We start from the raw sequence: 17,692 nt of genomic DNA on the forward strand, positions 1-17,692 counted from the left end.
TTAAATTCATGATCATTGCTTCAAAACAAAGCGTGCCTAAATGGCGACTGCTCTCTTCCCTGTAGGCTATCTGGACGTATGTGCTAAAAGAATGGTGATGGATCAAGGCAGAGCCGTGAATCTCTTTAGGAGTCCAACAGCCTCACTCCTCCACTTTGACTTATTTAGGTCTTTCATTTGTATGCCCGTGGGTCTAGGCAGAGGCATAGGATTTTGTTTCTGAAAAATCCCAGAAGGCTGTGAGTCAAGTCCTGACCTCTGAGGTTGAAAGGGCGACTAGAAACTCTTTTCACTTTAGGAGCATGCTGCTCCCTGGCCCTGCGCAGCTCAGCTTCAGGCAGCAGGCTCTGCCATTGGTCTGCTTGCTGATGAAGTGAGCAAGGCTGGCTCAGGCTCCAAGACCCACTCAGGCCCTAAGATGAACGATTTCATCTTCGGGAAATGTACCTTGTATGTGAATACATTTTGGTTTCTGTGCTTGCAAAAGCAGAGGTCTCTGTGCCTAATAGTTAAGCTTTGACTAGTGTCTTGGCATCATACATTTTCTATCTGACTTTTGTTAGAGGAATCAAAGTTTAGACTTATCCAAAGAGAGGAGTCACTCTCAATTTGGGGTCTTATCTGTAAAGGGAGTATGATTATGCTTTTTCTCCGTGAAGGTAGAGGGTTGAACTAAGTAATCTTTTGAAGCCCTCTTCTATTCTTGCCTTCTTTGCAAATCAGAAAATGCACTGCATACGTAGAGAGAGACAAGCAGGGCTGCCTAGAGATTGATGCTGGGAGCTCTGGTTGCCTAGCAACTCTGCTCCCCTTTCCCAGGAGCCTGAATCCAACTTCTCACAAGTTGTTGGGAGCTGCAGTCTATGACAAGTCCCTACACATCTGGCACTTACACTCACACTATGTATGTGGTGTCTGAGGCCCATGTGTTCATTCTGTGAACATAAGGCCAGCCTCAGGTATCACTAAAAGAAGGCAAAGTAGCAGGTGGGCAGGTACCTCCACTGCTGCTCAAATCCAGGGTACGTCCAGGATACGGCCTCTCTGTAGGATGGTGAGGTCATAGGAGTTGGCCTCCTCTTACCTGTAGCTTGGAAGATTTCCCAGTAAAGCCCATCTCTTGGTCTACACTGTGTTTGCCTATCTTGTCTCAGTGTTTAAAAAGTGAATCCACCTCACAAATGAACAAATCTTGAGTAGCAGCACCTTGCTTGCTACATGTTCTGAAACACCAGCTCTCCACTTAGCTGATTGTGAATATCACTGGAATAGAACAGCCTAGGAATACACAGAGGTTAAAGGGGTAAATCTGATGAAGAAAGAAATATCTCTGTGCCCTCACTGGGTATCTGAGTAAGTTGCTGATATGTGCTGCTGGGTGGTGGTGTGTGCTTCAGAGAATGTGGTTTTATGGGGTGTGTGTGTGTGTGTGTGTGTGTGTGTGTGTGTACATGCACGTGTGCAGGCAGGCACATGGGTCACTTAGAAACGTACAGCAGAGTTCTTTGGCCCTGACTATTCGTAGCCTCTCACATCCACTTTTGCCTCCATGGACACCTGGCATGTGGGCAAAGAGACACGTGTTAGTCCACCCTGCAGAGCTGGCCCTGGACCCAGAGCTATGAACATACTTAGCCTCTAGAGCCAGTGCAAACACGCCAGCTGCCTCGGGGGCAGCCGCAGATGTCCCAGAATGCCTCAGAGTGCAGTTGCCGTACAAATCTGTGGTTGCCTGGAAAGGAAGATATTGAGTAATGAGTGAATGAATCACGCTATTTTGAACACCTACACAAGGTGGAGCAGGGGATTATCTACTCCATTTATTTATTTATTTATTTATTTATTTATTTATTTATTTATTTATTTATTTAGACAGTCTCACTCTGTTGCCCAGGCTGAGTGCAGTGGCACAATCGTGGCTCACTGCAACCTCTGTTTCCCAGGTTCAAGCGATTCTCCTGCCTCAGCCTCCCGAATAGCTGGGATTACCAGGCACGTGCTACCACGCCCAGCTAATCTTTGTATTTTTAGTAGAGATGGGGTTTCACCATGTTGGCCAAGCTTGTCTCAAACTCCTGACTTCAGGTGATCCACCTGCCTTGACCTCCCAAAGTACTGAGATTACAGGCATGAGCCACTGTGCCCGACCTACTGCTTTTATTTATACTATGCTTTGTTCCCAAGAAGATTAAGATGAAACTAAGGGTAAACTTAGCAACCTAGCAACCATGTATCTCTCTTTTGCCTTAGATTTTACCTGAGCTTCCTGGTAGCCCATGTAAAAAGGGACACACAATCAGTTATAGATACACTGTCCACAAGATAAATCAGTTGTTCAAAGAAGCCTGTGTGTGGCTACTCCAGAAACTAGAGAGATATTTATTTCCTGAATCCTAAAAGGAAACCCTATGAGGTGGAAAGTGATGCCAATACCCCCACCCTAGTTTTGCTGTATTGGGACTGACCCTTGGAAGGCCAAAGGCTACTTCATCAACATTTCTTTTTCCTTTGTGGGGAGAAGAGGGGCATTCCCAAAGAGGGAAGAATCAACATACTCAGCTAAAGTCTACCTAGAAGGGTGGGCTATTAAAAAGTGTTTCTCTACATGTAAAATCCACTGAGAGATTCTGAGACGTGTTGAGTGAGTCAAGACAACCCAATACGTGGGTATCAGCTCCACAACTCTTATTTGGAGGGGAGACTGGTGAACAGATTTTTTAAGGGCTTTCACAAAGTGAAAAACCTCATTTTTCAATGTTTGGGAGAGCCAGGGTGTTCATTGCAGTCGTGTATAACAACAGGAATTCTTCCTCTGTCTGTAGGATCCTCAAGAAAGCCTATTATTTGGAGGAAGAAATTACCAGGGAGGTTTAAGGGCATCTATTGAGCAAAATTATAGTATTCAGAGGAAATCCAAAAACTTTCCCCAGCCCAAGTAGAAAGAATCATAAATAAAGGTTGAGGATGAGGTTACACCACTGAGAGGCCTTAGCTTCCAGGAGTGAGTGTGAAGTGTCACCTCACCTGTCCCTGTCTGCTCTGCCCTTCTCCCTTTCTGTCCACACAACTTATAGGATAAGATGAGTGAAAGCCCCCTTCTGTTTGGGAGGAGCTGGCACGTTCTTCATCCTTCCCAAGACCAAAGGGGAATGCAGGAGGGCTGATGGGAGGGACAGGCTGTTAGGGTCTGTGTCCCTTCCGGGTAAAGGGCTTCTTCTGGCTCACATGAGGGCATGGTCAACAATCCCAAGGTGTGGGATCCCCGTGGGAGTGTGGGCTCTGAACACTGGATGATAACAATGATTTGTTCTGAGCTCCTGTCCTCCTCTCTTGAAAAACCTCAGTGGAGATGGATAGAGCCAGTCAGGGTATAACTCATGCATGACTGCTGGGCCATGTGCTAAATCCTGGTTTGGAGGCATGAGAAAAGGCTGATCTGAGGAAAAGGTCCAAAAGGCTTATTGAATTTTACAGGTGATGCATTTCCCAGGGACTTGGAAAATTCGTCATTACATTTAGTTGCCGAGAAAGAAAGATTTTTTTTTTTTCTCAAAAAAGAGCAATACTCTAAATCTATGATTATTAACCTTTTTGTTCTAAAAAATCACAGATCCATTTTAAAATATGATGAAAATCACAACCTTTTCCCTGAGAAAATAACAGAGGCATGTGCAATTTTAGGGAGGTTTATGGATCCAGAAAAGTCCATCCACGAATGCTGTTTCTTAAATTACTATAAATACACAGATGGGTTCTTGTTTCAGATGGGGTCACGGTGTGATGCCTTGGTTCTTACAATGAGTTAGTTATTCTGATAAGTGATGAAATGGGGCAACTAATTGATAAACCAGACTTCATCACTATTTGTAAGCCAAAAACAGTAAATAAGAAAATCTATGGAAAATGATCTGGAAAGGAGTCCTCACCGATTGTGCTACTAGCTTGCGGATGGTAGGTCTGTGCCTTATTAGAAAGCAGGGCTGGGCATGTAGAAAAGGGGTCTTCCACTCAGAGCCTTAGTTCAGGCTCTGAGGGAGGGGACGGTGTGGGGGGAGCAAGTCAGTGTCCCAGCATCCCACCCTGACACAGAGGCGCAGTGGCCCTAAGGAAACAAGGACAGGAGGGGCTGCACTCACCACACCGGCCTCAGGGTTTCTTTTCCTCCCGTTGCTGAAAGTGGAAGCCAGGGTGGAAGAGCAGCTCTCGTCGTACAGGGCGGTCCTGCCGTCGTTGATGGCTGAGTTGATGGAGATGGTCCACATGCTGGAGGCGTAGCCGTCACAGTTGCAGTCATCGTAGCTGCCGCCATCCCCAGAGGCCCACACGTAGATGCTGCCTTTGCCGCCACGGCCCTGGAGAGAGCAGGGGAGACGCTGCCACTACCCTACAGCCTGGGCTGCAGAGGGGCAGGGGTGGGTCCCAGCACAGGGGAGGTCCCCGGCCCAGAAGGGTCAGGAGTTGGACTTCTTCAGCAGCCGAACCTAAAGATGGGCTCACTTTTCAAACTGGGTTGGACACCATATGCTTCTGGCAGAGCATCATGGGAAACTTCTCTTTTTTCCAGGAAGGATCCAATCTACAAAAGTCACCCTGAATTTACAATTTAAGCTGGGGATAATGAGGTAAGAAAAGTGGGAAGAAGTGCCTTAAAATTTACAAATAAACTACTTTTTAAAAACGCTATAAAGGTAAGACATGCTCACCATAAAAAGTCTAAGTATACGGAAGGGAAAATAAAAAACTCTCTAGAGGTAATTATTAACTCGTTCTTATATCTCCTTCTGTATCAGATATTTTTCTGTGAAAATGTAAGTATATGGACATATATTTTTTCTTAGCTACAACAGCTATACAAAACATTTATAGAAGATATATTTCTTTTATTTTAAATAGCTATATATCAATATATAAATTTAAATATGATATGTAAACATTGTAAATATAAAGCATAGATTTGTGCCAAAATAGATAAAAATCTTACATATGTATGTGAGCATATGTATATATTTTTTCTTTTTTATTCAACTGGATCATACTAGAATCCTCTTAAACACAATAATATATGACATTTTACTTGTGAAAGGGAACACCGAATACAGGAGGAAAGTCTACTAGGAGCAAGTAAAACACACAGTGAATAAAATCTTAAACACCTAGTAGTATGCATAGCAGTGACTGCCACATGCTAATTAGTTTAAATGGCAAGCTTTGCATAAATTCCTGCAGTCAGCACGGTTCTTCTCCTGAAACCATGTTCCTAGAGGTTTTTAAAAATCCTTTTCCCCCCCCTGTCTTCTCTGAGTATTCTCCTCTTTACCTAAACAACCCAGGATTTGGCCATTTGTTTCTGGCTTCCCACTTTCCTACCCGAAAGGTAGTGGGGCATGGGGCTGCTTAGTTTTCACCTGTGGGCTGGGAGGGTAGACAGGAGCACAGCCCTGCAGTGTGGGAGGCAAGAGGCAGGTGCAAACTCCAGCGACCCCACAGCCGGGCCCAGGGCGACTCCATGACCCCTCTGGAGGCAGAAGACAGAAGAAATTATCATGGAAAGTCTCTCCTTATGTGGCCACCAGGTGTCCACAGTCCTTATGCTTGGAACTGACACAGAATCAGTGGTTTAAGGGCGGAGAAGCCAGAAGGACGGGAAATGATTGGATTACCTCCAAGCTCTCTCTGCTTCATGACAAGGAGACATTTTCAGTTGCTTCTAACAGGACTGGGAATTAATTAGCCTGTGATTGACTGAATCGACAAGTGAACAAATATTTATTCAGCCAGTAGCTGGGAACTGTTTGCAGCATCTTGATAGATCTATGCTGGAAAACTCCAACCAAAATAAGGACCTGCTCTCAGAAACTGAGACAACAAGGGAAATAGATCATCCCTACAGTTGGTGCGGAGGATCTCTCAAACAGACTCAGATTTGGGCTTGATATCAAGAAATAGCAAAGTGTGGCCAGGCGCGGTGGCTCACCTCTGTAATCTCAGCACTTTGGGAGGATGAGGCAGGTGGATCCCTCAGGTAGGGAGTTCAAGACCAGCTTGGCCAGCATGGTGAAACGCTGCCTCTACTAAAAATACAAAAATTCACTGGATATAGTGATGCATGTCTATAATCCCAGCTACTAGGGAGGCTGAGGCAGGAGAATCACTTGAACCTAGGAGGCAGAGGTTGCAGTGAGTCAAGATCGCACCATTGCACTCCAGCTTGGGCAACAGAGCGAGACTTTGTCTCAAAAAAAAAAAAAAAAAAAGTAGCAAAGTGCAACTGATGTGAATTACGGTAGGTGGGTGAGGCTATCTGCAGAACTTTCTCCTGAATCAATCCACATGCAGGCTGCTAGTGAGGTGAAGTGACCTTTGCTAAAATGAAGGAAATCGATGCTAAACAATCTCTTCTTGGTGTGGGGAGTGTGGCAGATTGATTGTGACCCTAATTATTCATGATTCCCTGTATTTATGCCCTGTGCACTATGCCTTTGCAGCTCCACCCATCAAAAGGAGGGGTCTATTTCCCACCCCTAGAATCCAAGCTGGCTTTATGTCTTGCTTTGGCCAACAGAATGTGGTGGAAAGTGATTCTGTGTCAGTTCCAAGTATTAGTCTCAAGAATGCCTGTGTTCTCTGATCTCTCCCAGAACTCCATTGCACCATGAAGATAAGCCTAGGTTAGCCTCCTGATTGATAAGAGACAAGTATTTTAGACCAATTCACTGCCCCTGCTGCCAGCTGCTGGGCACGGGAGGGAGGCCATCCTTGGTCAGCTGGTCTCTAGCACACTCTCCTAAGATTAGCCAAGCCTGGTCCAGATCAGCAGAACATCCCTGCTGACCTGTAGAGCCAAGAGCAAAATGAAATGATTGTTATTTTAAGCTACTGCATTTTCGGGCAGTTTGTTAAGTGGCCAGCTCATTGATACACAGAGAGCAACTGTCAGCCTGTTTCTGAACAGTAAACAGCAAGCATTAATTTTGTTTTAAACCATCAGATTTGCCCACAGGAACACTTGGTTTTCAAGGAATATTAAACTTTGTTTTCCTAAGCTAGGTAGGTCACATGAGGCAACAATAATTGTGTCCTTGCTTCTAGTGATTGGGTTTTAGCACCAAATGGTCCCTGGCTTCTGGAGAAAATGGGCCAGTGAGGAAAAAACCTGAGTTCTGGGGGCAGAAATGAGTGGGGAAGGGAAGCTACCTCCGGAAGGGTACTGAGAGCCAGTTATGGGACGGGGCAGTTGCTGGCATGCCACCCTACTTTGGTTTGAACTTATATGTCCCCGACCAATTCATACATTGGAATGTAAGACCCAATGTGATAGTCTTAAGAGTGGGAGCTTTAGGAGGTAGTTAAGTTGTGAGAGTTTTGTCCTCAGGAATGGGATCACTGCCCTTATAAAAGGGCTCCAGGGAAATAGCTAGGCCCCTTTTAACCCTTCCACAATGTGAAGACCCAGCGTTTGTCACCTCTACAGGACACAGCGACAAGGCACCACCTTGGAAGCAAAGACAGAACCTTCACAAGACACTGAACCTGCCAGTGCCTCGATCTTGGGCTTCCCAGCCTCCAGCACCGCAAGAAGTAAGTTTCTGTTCTTTGTAAATTACCCAGTCTATTGTATTATGTCATAGTAGCACACACTTTCCTGTTAAAATAGTGCCCTATGAACCATTTCTGCCTTTCAGCTTCACCTGAACAGGAGCTAGGCAGACACCGAGACAGAACAACTATGGCTCACATCCAAACCATAACCCGTTAGAGGACAGAGGGCGGAAAACAGGCTGACAATCACGGCAAACATTTCTATAGCACTTACTGCATGCCAGGGACTTGCTAAGTACCTTACATATTATCCCATTCAGTCCCCACAGCCACCCTACAGGCAGCCCCATTTACACTAGCCACAGAAAGGACAAGATACTTAGGAAGAAACTCAACAAATTAAAAAAAAAAAAGCTAAGGAAATGCTAAATAAGGCTTTGAAACTCTGCACTCTATGGAAGGGGGGATGAAGATGAAGATTTGATCCCATGGAAAGATATTGGCCATGTTCTTGAATAGAAAGGCAGAATCACAGAGACGTCAATTTTCCCTATGTTAATACACAAATGTAACATTATCCCAATAAATATACAATGTGTCAATCAAGATTCAGCCGGGCAAATATTGCCACATTTGACAGGTCACAGAGGGAATTTTACCCAGCGAACAGGTGATAAAGAAAAGCCTGAAACCCAAAAGGGACATGGGAAGTCACCCGTAGGTTAGAGGGTGACCCTGGGGCTGGAGGACAAATGGAGGCCATGGCCCAGGAGCCAGCGCTGTGGGCGGAGCTGGGTCTGCAGGGACGGAGCTGTCTGCTGGGGGGTGGGGTCTCCGCCCCAATCTTGCAGCACATGCTCAGTGAGTGGAAGATTGATTGTGACCCTAATTATTCATGATTCCCTGTATTTATGCCCTGTGCACTATGCCTTTGCAGCCCCAGCTGCCTGAGGCAAGTAGGCCAGCCTGGTGGCTCAAGCCTGTAATCCCAGTACTCTGGGAAGTGGAGGCTGGAGATGAGAGGAATGCTTGAAGCCAAGAGTATGAGACCAGCCTGGGCAAAGCAGCGAGAGCCCCAGTCACCGCCATCTGTACAAAATAAAACATTAGCTTGCCGTGGTGGGGTATGCTTGTGGTCCTAGCTACTCGGGAGCCCAGGAGTTTGAGGAGTTTGAGTCTGCAGTGAGATAAAAGTACACCACTGCACTCCAGCCTGGGTGACGAAATAAGACCCTGTCTTTAAAAAAAAAAAAAAAAAAAAAGCAAGTTCATTTAGGTGAAATTAAATGAGTGGTGCAACTCTTCTTTTGGAGTTTAGTGAGATTATAGTGTTTTTCAAAAGTTTTCATCAAATGGAAACTTTTAACCTAGGCCCTATGGCATGTACTTAACCACCTTGGTTCTCAACCATTGTGGACTTTTGCTCTGGGGGGCAGTGATGGAGACATTTTTGGTGGTCAAACTGTGTGTGTGTTTTACTAGCATCTAGTGGATAAAGGCCAGGGAGACTACTAAACTATGCAAAGGACAGCCTTCTCACACTGACAAAGCAGTATCCCGTATTCTGTCCAGGATGAGCCACCCTGCTGACCCCAATGGTAAAGAGCTGTGAGTTGGAACTTGCTGGGCATGACCTAAAGTAGCCTCTCACAAGCCCAAAACTTCTGAAATATTCATGCACATTTTTTTATTTTGCTCATCATATAAAAAGAATGTTACCGTTTGCTTACTGTCAGCTAGGGTGACATTCCAGCTAGAGACTGGGGCAGTGGCTTGCTGTGTCCCCAGCACATCACCTACATTTGAGGAGGTAGAAATTTGAGAAACCTGTGGCTAAAGTGAGTCAGTCCCTTCACCCTAACCAATGGATAGTGACCCAAGTTAATGACCAGAGCAGGTACCAGTCCAGGGTTGGAGGGGTGCAGGGTGCAGACCCCTCATAAGGCAAGCGTGGGAGAGCCTATCTTTTTGTAAACATGCAATTATAGTAATTTTTTCCAGTTACCTTGATTTCATCATACAACATGAGCATACCTTAGAAAAAGTTATTACATTTTTTAGTATGAAAATAATACTTATTGTAGAATAATTGGAATATAGAAGATGAAGAAAATAAAAATCCATTATAATCTTACATAAATATATAATCACCAGTGATATTTTGTGGATCTCTGCCAACTTTACATATAAATGCAAAGTATAAGAATAGTCTCGAAAGTGAAATTGGGATAATAAAAATAGATTGACTTTCTTGGCCTGCTTAAAAGGTATTTCTTACTATTATATAATTAACATTTCTTTATGTGATTAAATAATCTTCTACACCTACTTTTTAAAATTAGTTTTATTACATAGGCATTCTACAATTTATTTACACCTCTTCTTGAATGTACACAGAATATTGTCTCTAGTTTTTGATAAAGTACTGTATGTTTAAAATGAACATTATCTTATACATGTCTTTGTATCTTTATTTTCTGAGGCAGCATTTCTAAAAGAGGAAATTTTGGGTGAAAAAAATGAATGACGATTCTTGGCCCATCTGCCATATTATTGCTCTTGATAAAGTTTGTTAACAGTGTGTGCGTTCACCAGCAGTGCATGCGAACTCCACGTTCAGTTCATATGAGTTATGATTTAGAATTGTGATTTCTTAAAATGTTTTTGCCAATTTGGTGGGCAAAAATAGGACTTCATTGTTTTGAGTTGTATACTTTTTCACTAAAGTTGAATTTATCTTTTTGTGTTTTTCCTGCTCATTTGTATTCTTGCTCTGTGAATAATTTAGCAAAGCCTCAATACCCAAAAGATAATATCCTCTGCCCATTCTTTCTCTTTCATAGTATTCTTTTTTTTTTTTTTTTTTTTGAGACAGAGTCTAGCTCTGTCACCTAGGCTGGTGTACAGTGATGTGATCTCGGCTCTTTGTAGCTTTTGTCTCCCGGTTTCGATATTCTCCTGTCTCAGACTCCTGAGTAGCTGAAATTACAGGCACATAGCAAGCACCGTGCCTGGCTAATTTTTTTTTTTTTTTTTTTTTTTAGTAGAGACGACAGGATTTCACCATGTTGACTAGGCTGGTCCAAAACTCCTGACCTCAAGTGATCTGCCCACCTGGGCCTCCCAGAGTGCTGGGATTACAGGCATGAGCCGCCTTGCCTGGCCTAATAGCATTATTTTTATTGGTTTTTTTTTTTTTTTTTTGAGTTAAAATTTTGGAGGACTGTTGGGAAGGCCTGATAGGTTTTGAAATGTGAAAGGACATGAGATTTGAGAGGGGTCATGGGTGGAATGATGTGGTTTGGCTCTATGTCCTCGCCCAAATTCCATTTCAATTGTAATTTCTACGTGTTGAGGAAGGGATCTGGTGGGAGATGATTGAATCATGAAGACAGTTTCCCCCACACTGTTCCAGTGATGTGATAGTGATAGTGAGTTCTCACAAGATCTGATTAGTTTAAATTATTTAAATTATTTTTATTGGTTTTTAAGAGCTCTTCCCGTATTAAGAAACTGAGCTAGATTTTTATTGTCTAGATGCATATATAGTTACTCTGTTTTTCCTTTTTTTGTGTGTATTACATTTAGACTTGTGGACATTTTCCCACTATATTACTTTAATCTGGTATTAAAATACGAATTTAAAAATAAACACATTTTCAATTGCACATAAAACAATGTATTGATTTATGAATCTTGCCTTTCTGCACTCATAGTTCATGAAAGTTCTATTCAAACTATTCACAGACATCTTTGACATTTTCATGTTTGTTCTCACTAGGTAAACTGGTTATCTCTTGAGCTACCTAACTGTTTAGGTGCACACTGTGATAGTCACCGCTGCTGCTTGCTAAATATTTCAAACTGTCCGTGATCTCAGCCCATGACCAGGCCTCTTTGTGGTTGAGTGAGGTCTTATAAGTCATTTTAATCAATGAGTTGTGAGTGGGAGTGATAATAGGTAGTATCCTTCCTAGCTTGCAACTTTCTTTCTTTATTATTATTATTTTTTTAGAGGCGGGGTTTCTCCATGTTGGCCAGGCTGGTCTGGAACTCCTGACCTCAGGTGATCCACCCACCTCGGCCTCCCAAAGTGCTGGGATTACAGGCATGTGCCAACGTAGTTTGGAACTTTCACTCGTCAGTGCCAGACTCTGCAGAGCCCCTCTGGGTTCTGTGGTAGTTCAGTGGGAGTAGGGTATAAGGTTCTCTGGCAAAGCCAAGCTGAGGATGGTGCAGTCGGCCTTGGCCTCTGATTTAAATCCTCACCTCGATTTGGTGTTTGATGGCACCTGTGGTTGTCTTTAATTATTGGCTGCTTTTCTGTATAACCTCCTTGGAGACCAGAATCCTGTGTTATTCTGTCTCATTACTCAAAGGATCCAGCCATGATGGTGATGAATCTTTCTGATGTCAGAGGTGCTGCTGAGTTTACATTCACGTCAACCTCTAACCCTGGGTGACTTTCTCACTGGGCCCAGGTGGGCCAACGCTACCCATAACGCCGAAGGGTGGGTGACCAACTTTCTTGGTTTGCCCAGGATTGAGGGGTTTCTTGAGATGTGGGACTTTTCAGTGCTAAAAACAGGAAAGCCCCTGGAAAATGAGACGGTTGGTCACAAGGATCACCTGAAATCCACCAGACTTTTCTTGTAGTTCTCTTTATCCCAGAAAATGAAAGGAGGGATGGTAACGACACCAGCTGTTTCCAAGGCTGGGCTGCAGATTCCACGCTGCAGCAGTTCTGCTCTGTTGCGACCTTCATCTGGCTGCAGAGCATAAATCTGGGCTAGCGGAGTAATCCTGAGAGCTCCTTGGCAGGAGGCATTCGTTGTCTGCCAGAGGCCCTGGCACTTGCTGCCACGGCGTCCGACCTATGACTGATTAAATTTCAGCAGGTGGCACTGTGGCCTCCTCTCGCCCACACCTGATTAATCACTGTCTCCCCAGGCAGCCTTCTGTCCCCTGCTTTCCTGGATGGTGGTTGTCTTGTAAGTGGTCCTCATCCATACATTCCAGCTGGGAGAAGACTTGAGACCTGTGCTTTGCCCTTTGCAGCCCCTTAGGGAATAAACAATCAATGCTCCATCTCATCTGTACCGTAGAGAATTTTTGTAGCCTTGTCTTTAAATACTCCTAAAATATTTCCTCCAGTAGCCACTCCAAAGAGTGATTAAGAAGAACTGTAGTCATCAGAGTCAGCAAAAGGTGTGCCAGGATTGCCCTGGGTGGCTGCACTTCCTCAAGTTGTGGAAAGAAGTTCATGAATCAGTTGTCACTTTCAAGACCTTGTAGCATTACCCGAATTCCCTTTCTGATTGTTGGAGCAAAATAAGACGCTGTGTCCCATAATGGCTGTTCTTTGCAGCTCCTTCTTTGCAAGTGTTACATCCTATTCCGGAACAGTAAACACATCATCTTGCTAGTGCTTTATTTATCCAGGGAGTGATGACTCTAAGTCTCAGGTTAGGTTTTGTTTAAATTGCCCTTTGGCAGTTGTGTATGGGCCCATATCCCTTGGCCCTTAGAATTCCTTGTGCCTGGGAGTTTCCAAACGTCAGTATATACACTCATCTTTTTGTCTAAGGGCTTCCTCCCAAGGGGCTGAAGGCTGCTCTGTGCATCATCCTCAGGCTGAAAGCACTGGGCATTTACAACCTTTTGGGAACAATCCAGCTCCTTTGCCACAGGGTGGGATACCTTTGGGGTGTGTTCTCAAGTTTTGATGTGGTTTTCTAAAGTTTCCCAGTGGCATTAAGCTCCAGTTGCTGAGAGTGATGGCTGACAGGATACCATACACTTAACCGGTCCTGTGTCTTTCCCACATACCTCCCATTCATTACTGGTATTCTCTTTACTTCCCTAATAAACTACTTTCCAAATCTTGCCTCAGGATCTGCTTCTAAGAGATCCAAAACTGAAACAGAAGCCAATTATTGAACCCTTTCATAATTCAGGGATCTCTGACGGTCACTCTCTTCCCATACACAATGTGAGAAATGCTGTAACTGTAAACCCAACATGTAGCCTACAAAGCTAAAGATTAAAATAAAAGAAAAAAAGGATTTCCTTCTTGCCCCCTCCTCACCGCTTCTCTTTAGTACTTATTAAGCAAATGTAGGGGGTGCGAACTCCAAATCCCTAAGGAACCAGGTGGGTGATGTTGGTGTGAAGCAGGCGTCAGACAATTGGAGATGGTGAGGTCTACAGCAAACAATGTGTGCCCTGATAAAAGTCTCTTACCTATCTCCTCTTTGTTCTTGTCCTTTTAATCCTTGCTACGTTGGTCAAACAAAACAACGTAGAGATGCTAAAATTCAAAGACAAATGTAAGAAGTGCCTTTGTGTAACAGGTAATTATCTGACTCCTTTGTTTATGTGAAGAGTGCCTTTCAGAGGTGGCTTTTCCCTTAGAGTAAACCAGACAGTGGAAGTCACTGGGAGAAAATCTTCACTAATGCACAATGCACCCTCACTTCCAAAATCCTACAATGTTGTCCAAAAATTGTCACCTTGAAACAAGGAAAACATTATTCCCACTGCTTGGGGGGAAATTTATTCCCACTGCTTGGGGAAAAGTCAAATGAGAAATCATTTATTTTTCATTATACCCACTCCACTTTCTAAAAGATGTTCATGCTGTCATCTGAAGATCAGTCATAACAATTTTTTCTCTTAAGCTTCAGCGGGCTCGGTATGTTTTGCAGGACTATCACGCTTGAAAGAGCCTTTTCACCTGCAGCCAGGGAGACTAGAGATGGAGGAGAAAGAGAGCTCCTGCTTTGAGGGGCAGTGGAGCAGTGCAGAAATCCATGGAAAATGATGGGGGCACCCAGGGGTGTGGAGCACTGCCACCATCTGTCCTGTCAGTTTGGACAGAGGGCAGACATTGCCTACCTGCCTGACTTTCTTTTGGCCTCAGGTGTCAAAAAAAGTGCCTCTCAGTGAAAATCCATGTCTGCTGAGGAAAAGGGGATCAGCCAAGTGTTCTCCTGGGCACCTGCTGTCACTTGGTCTGGGGCTTGGATGTGTAACCATTTCTCTCCAGTCACACAGTGAATAATGCAATTAAGAAACAGGCTGGCTGTGCATCAAAATACTTCTTAAGGAGACCAGGCATTGAAACAGTGCAGGGACATCACTTCCTGCCATCTGATCCTGTTGGCAGACATTCTCTGTAAACTGCATTGTGTCACTCAAATGTCAGGGTTCCCGTTGCTGTTTCAGATGGGTTGAATTTCAACAGCAGACTGGCATAACCTTGTAATAAAGCATCTACATTATTTCCTAAACAGGGTAGCAATGGACATTCAGCTGCTGTCACCATGATGTTCACTTCGAGGACTCTGTTTCCCATTTCATAATTGTGTTTCTGGGATCTTTGCCTTTAATGTAAAAGCGCTGAATCTCTTAAGGTGTGAGGTCTTTCCTTGTTGTCCTCCACAGTCTTGGGGTAACTTAGGACTCTGGTTGGGAAAGTTATCATGTTGGGGAAACATAAAACCTTGAGGTTTCAGGTGTTTTTCTTCCAGTTTTTCCGCTTTCCAAAAGGAACTTCCAGACTCATAAGGGAAGGGTAGCTGTTATTTGCAGGGGGAGCACATAGGTATGTGAGTGCTATAATTTAAGGGAAGTCAGAAGAGTCTTCTAAAGAGGGGTGTGCTGGTAAATGTTTAATAATCAGCTCTCTAAGGGGGGCATAAAAGGACTTTACTTATGGTGTTTGTCTATTTCCATGTCTGATTTCAGGCTACCAATGTGATGTTATTGGGAGCATTTCAGCACAGCACTGTCCCCAACTTGGAAACGTCTTTCTCTCTTAGGACTGCATCATGAGCATTTGCCCATGCTCCTTCCTTCGAGGAAGCTATGTCAGAGAAGGGAGGGAGGGAGACTTCTTAAGGTCCTGAACAAGAAAAAAACTGTCATTGGATCAACTGTTGGCCATCTTGGCTGTAAAGGAGAGGGCCAGGTGACCTCAAGGTGACCTTGAACAGGGACCAGGTCATTCCCACACTGCCAAACCTCTTTTTCGACCATCCATTCTCAGATTGGAAGGTGCGTTAGTTTTCCAGGGCTGCTACCAAAGGACCACAACCAAAGGAACAAAGTAACAACCAAAGGACCACACACTGGGTGACTTAGACAACAGAAATTTCTTCCCTAGAAGTTCTGGAGACAGGCGTGTCAGCCAACCTTGCTGACACTTCCATTAGGAATAGAATCCATTCCTAGAAGTTCTGGAGACAAAAATCTATCCCATTCCTCCCCCAGCTCTGGGTGGGCTGTTGGCCATCTCTGACTTTCCTGGGCTTGTAGATGCTTCTCCAGCCTCTGCCTTCATCTTCACATGCTGTGTGCATATCTGTGCCCAAATGTTCCTGTTCTTTTTTTTTTTTTTTTTTTTGGCCTTTGAAATAAGGACACCAATCATATTGGATTAGGGGCCCACCCCACTCCAATTATGACCTCATCTTAATTAATTACATCTGCAATGACCTTATTTCCAAATAAGGTCACATTCTCAGGTACCGAGAATTAGGACCCCAAAATATGAATATTTGGGAACATGGTTTAATCTGCAACAGAAGAGGTGCTGATATGATTTGGCTGTGTCCCCTCCCAAATCTCATCTTGAATTTCCACATGTTGTGGGAAGGATCCAGTGGAGGTAATTGAATCATGGGGGTGGGTCTTTCCCATGCTGTTCTCATGATAGTGAATAAGTCTCGTAAGATCTGATGGTTTTAAAAAAGGGAGTTTCCCTGCACAAGCTCTCTTCTCTTGTCTACCATCATGTAAGACATGCCTTTCATGTTCCACCATGATTGTGAAATCTCCCTAGCCGTGTGGAACTGTAAGTCCAATAAACCTCTTTCTTTTGTAAATTGCCCAGTCTTAGGTATGTCTTTACTAGCAGCATGAAAATGGACTAATACAGGTGCATACAGTCTTATATTTCTGTTCAGACCTTTGAAAGAATTCAGCAGCTCAGAAGAAACTGCTCCATTAGACGCCTAAGAAGACTGTGAATATAGACAACTATTCTTTGATGTTCTCACAGGAGAAAGAAAGGGGTTTTGCTGGAAACCTTCTGACTGACTGCTGACCCTGCAAGTTCTGAACCTTCCCAACAGAACCACATTTTCTTAGTTTTGGAGCCTCATCTTGGGGATGGTGTCTCCCCTAATTTTGAACCAAAATTTCTCAGAAAACATCTAGGGCAGGTGGCAGCTGGAGCAGAGGCTGATAGGTTGTAATAAGCAAGGGTGCCAGTGGGGTGGCATCTAAGTGGAAACACCTCTAAGTATAAGCCTCAAGGAAGAGGAAGGATGGGGTGGAGAGTGAGAGCCACAGATCCGGGAAGAAGCAGACAGGGTGGGCGTGGCCTAGCCCCGTGACTGCAGAGCCCTCTCGTAGGGCTCCACACACTCTTGGGGCTGGCATCCTGTAGCCACCTTGGATCAGGATGCCTGTCTGGTCCCAGGCACTATGAAGCCTTATCTGAATCCATCTCATTGCCCTGATCCCTCCTGGTGCATTCCTTTTTTTTTTTTTTTTTTTTTTTTTTTTTTTTTGAGATGCAGTTTCACTCTTGTTGCCCAGGCTGGAGTGCAAGGGCACAATCTCAGCTCACTGCAACTTCTGGCTCCTGGGTTCAAGCAATTCCTTTTCTTCAGCCCCTCAAGTAGCTGGGATTATAGGTGCCCACCACCATTCCTAGCTAATTTTTTTGTATTTTTAGTAGAGACAGGGTTTCACCATGTTGGTCATGCTGGTCTTGAACTTCTGACCTCAGGTGACTCACCTGCTTTGGCCTCCCAAAGTGTTGGGATTACAGAAATGAGCCAGTGCACCCAGCCCCTTCTGGTGCATTCTTACCAGAAAACTATTTAGTTGAGCTACCTGGGCCTCTGTTCCTTCAATATAGGGACAAATGGCATGTGGCTCAGTCATCACACAACCCACCCGTCCAACCCATCACCCTGGTGAGGAAATACAAGGCTGCTCCTTTCTGGAAATGAGTCACCTCTGCTGCCCTTTTCTATTCATTACGGCTTTTAAGAAACCATATTTTAGGGTCTTAGGATCTCAGGATCACAGGATTTGGATCCTCAAGATCATGTAGAGCAACATCTTGCAAAGTTTAATG

The 17,692-nt window shown here is 44.2% G+C and overlaps 1 protein-coding gene across 1 annotated transcript in view; it reads right to left on the reverse strand.

Moving 5' to 3' along the window:
- The window catches only part of PCSK2 (proprotein convertase subtilisin/kexin type 2), a 250,070-nt gene that overhangs the window by 19,243 nt on the left and 213,135 nt on the right, over nucleotides 1-17,692 (reverse strand). The window contains exons 9-10 of the mRNA XM_003933180.4: nucleotides 4,137-4,352; nucleotides 1,632-1,732 (exon numbers count right to left, since the gene is read on the reverse strand). Coding sequence (XP_003933229.1) covers nucleotides 1,632-1,732; nucleotides 4,137-4,352 — 317 coding nt within the window. The remainder of the gene's footprint in view (nucleotides 1-1,631; nucleotides 1,733-4,136; nucleotides 4,353-17,692) is intronic.

Source organism: Saimiri boliviensis, chromosome 9 (genome assembly GCF_048565385.1).
Source record: "Saimiri boliviensis isolate mSaiBol1 chromosome 9, mSaiBol1.pri, whole genome shotgun sequence".
In the NCBI taxonomy this organism is placed as follows: Eukaryota; Metazoa; Chordata; class Mammalia; order Primates; family Cebidae; genus Saimiri; species Saimiri boliviensis.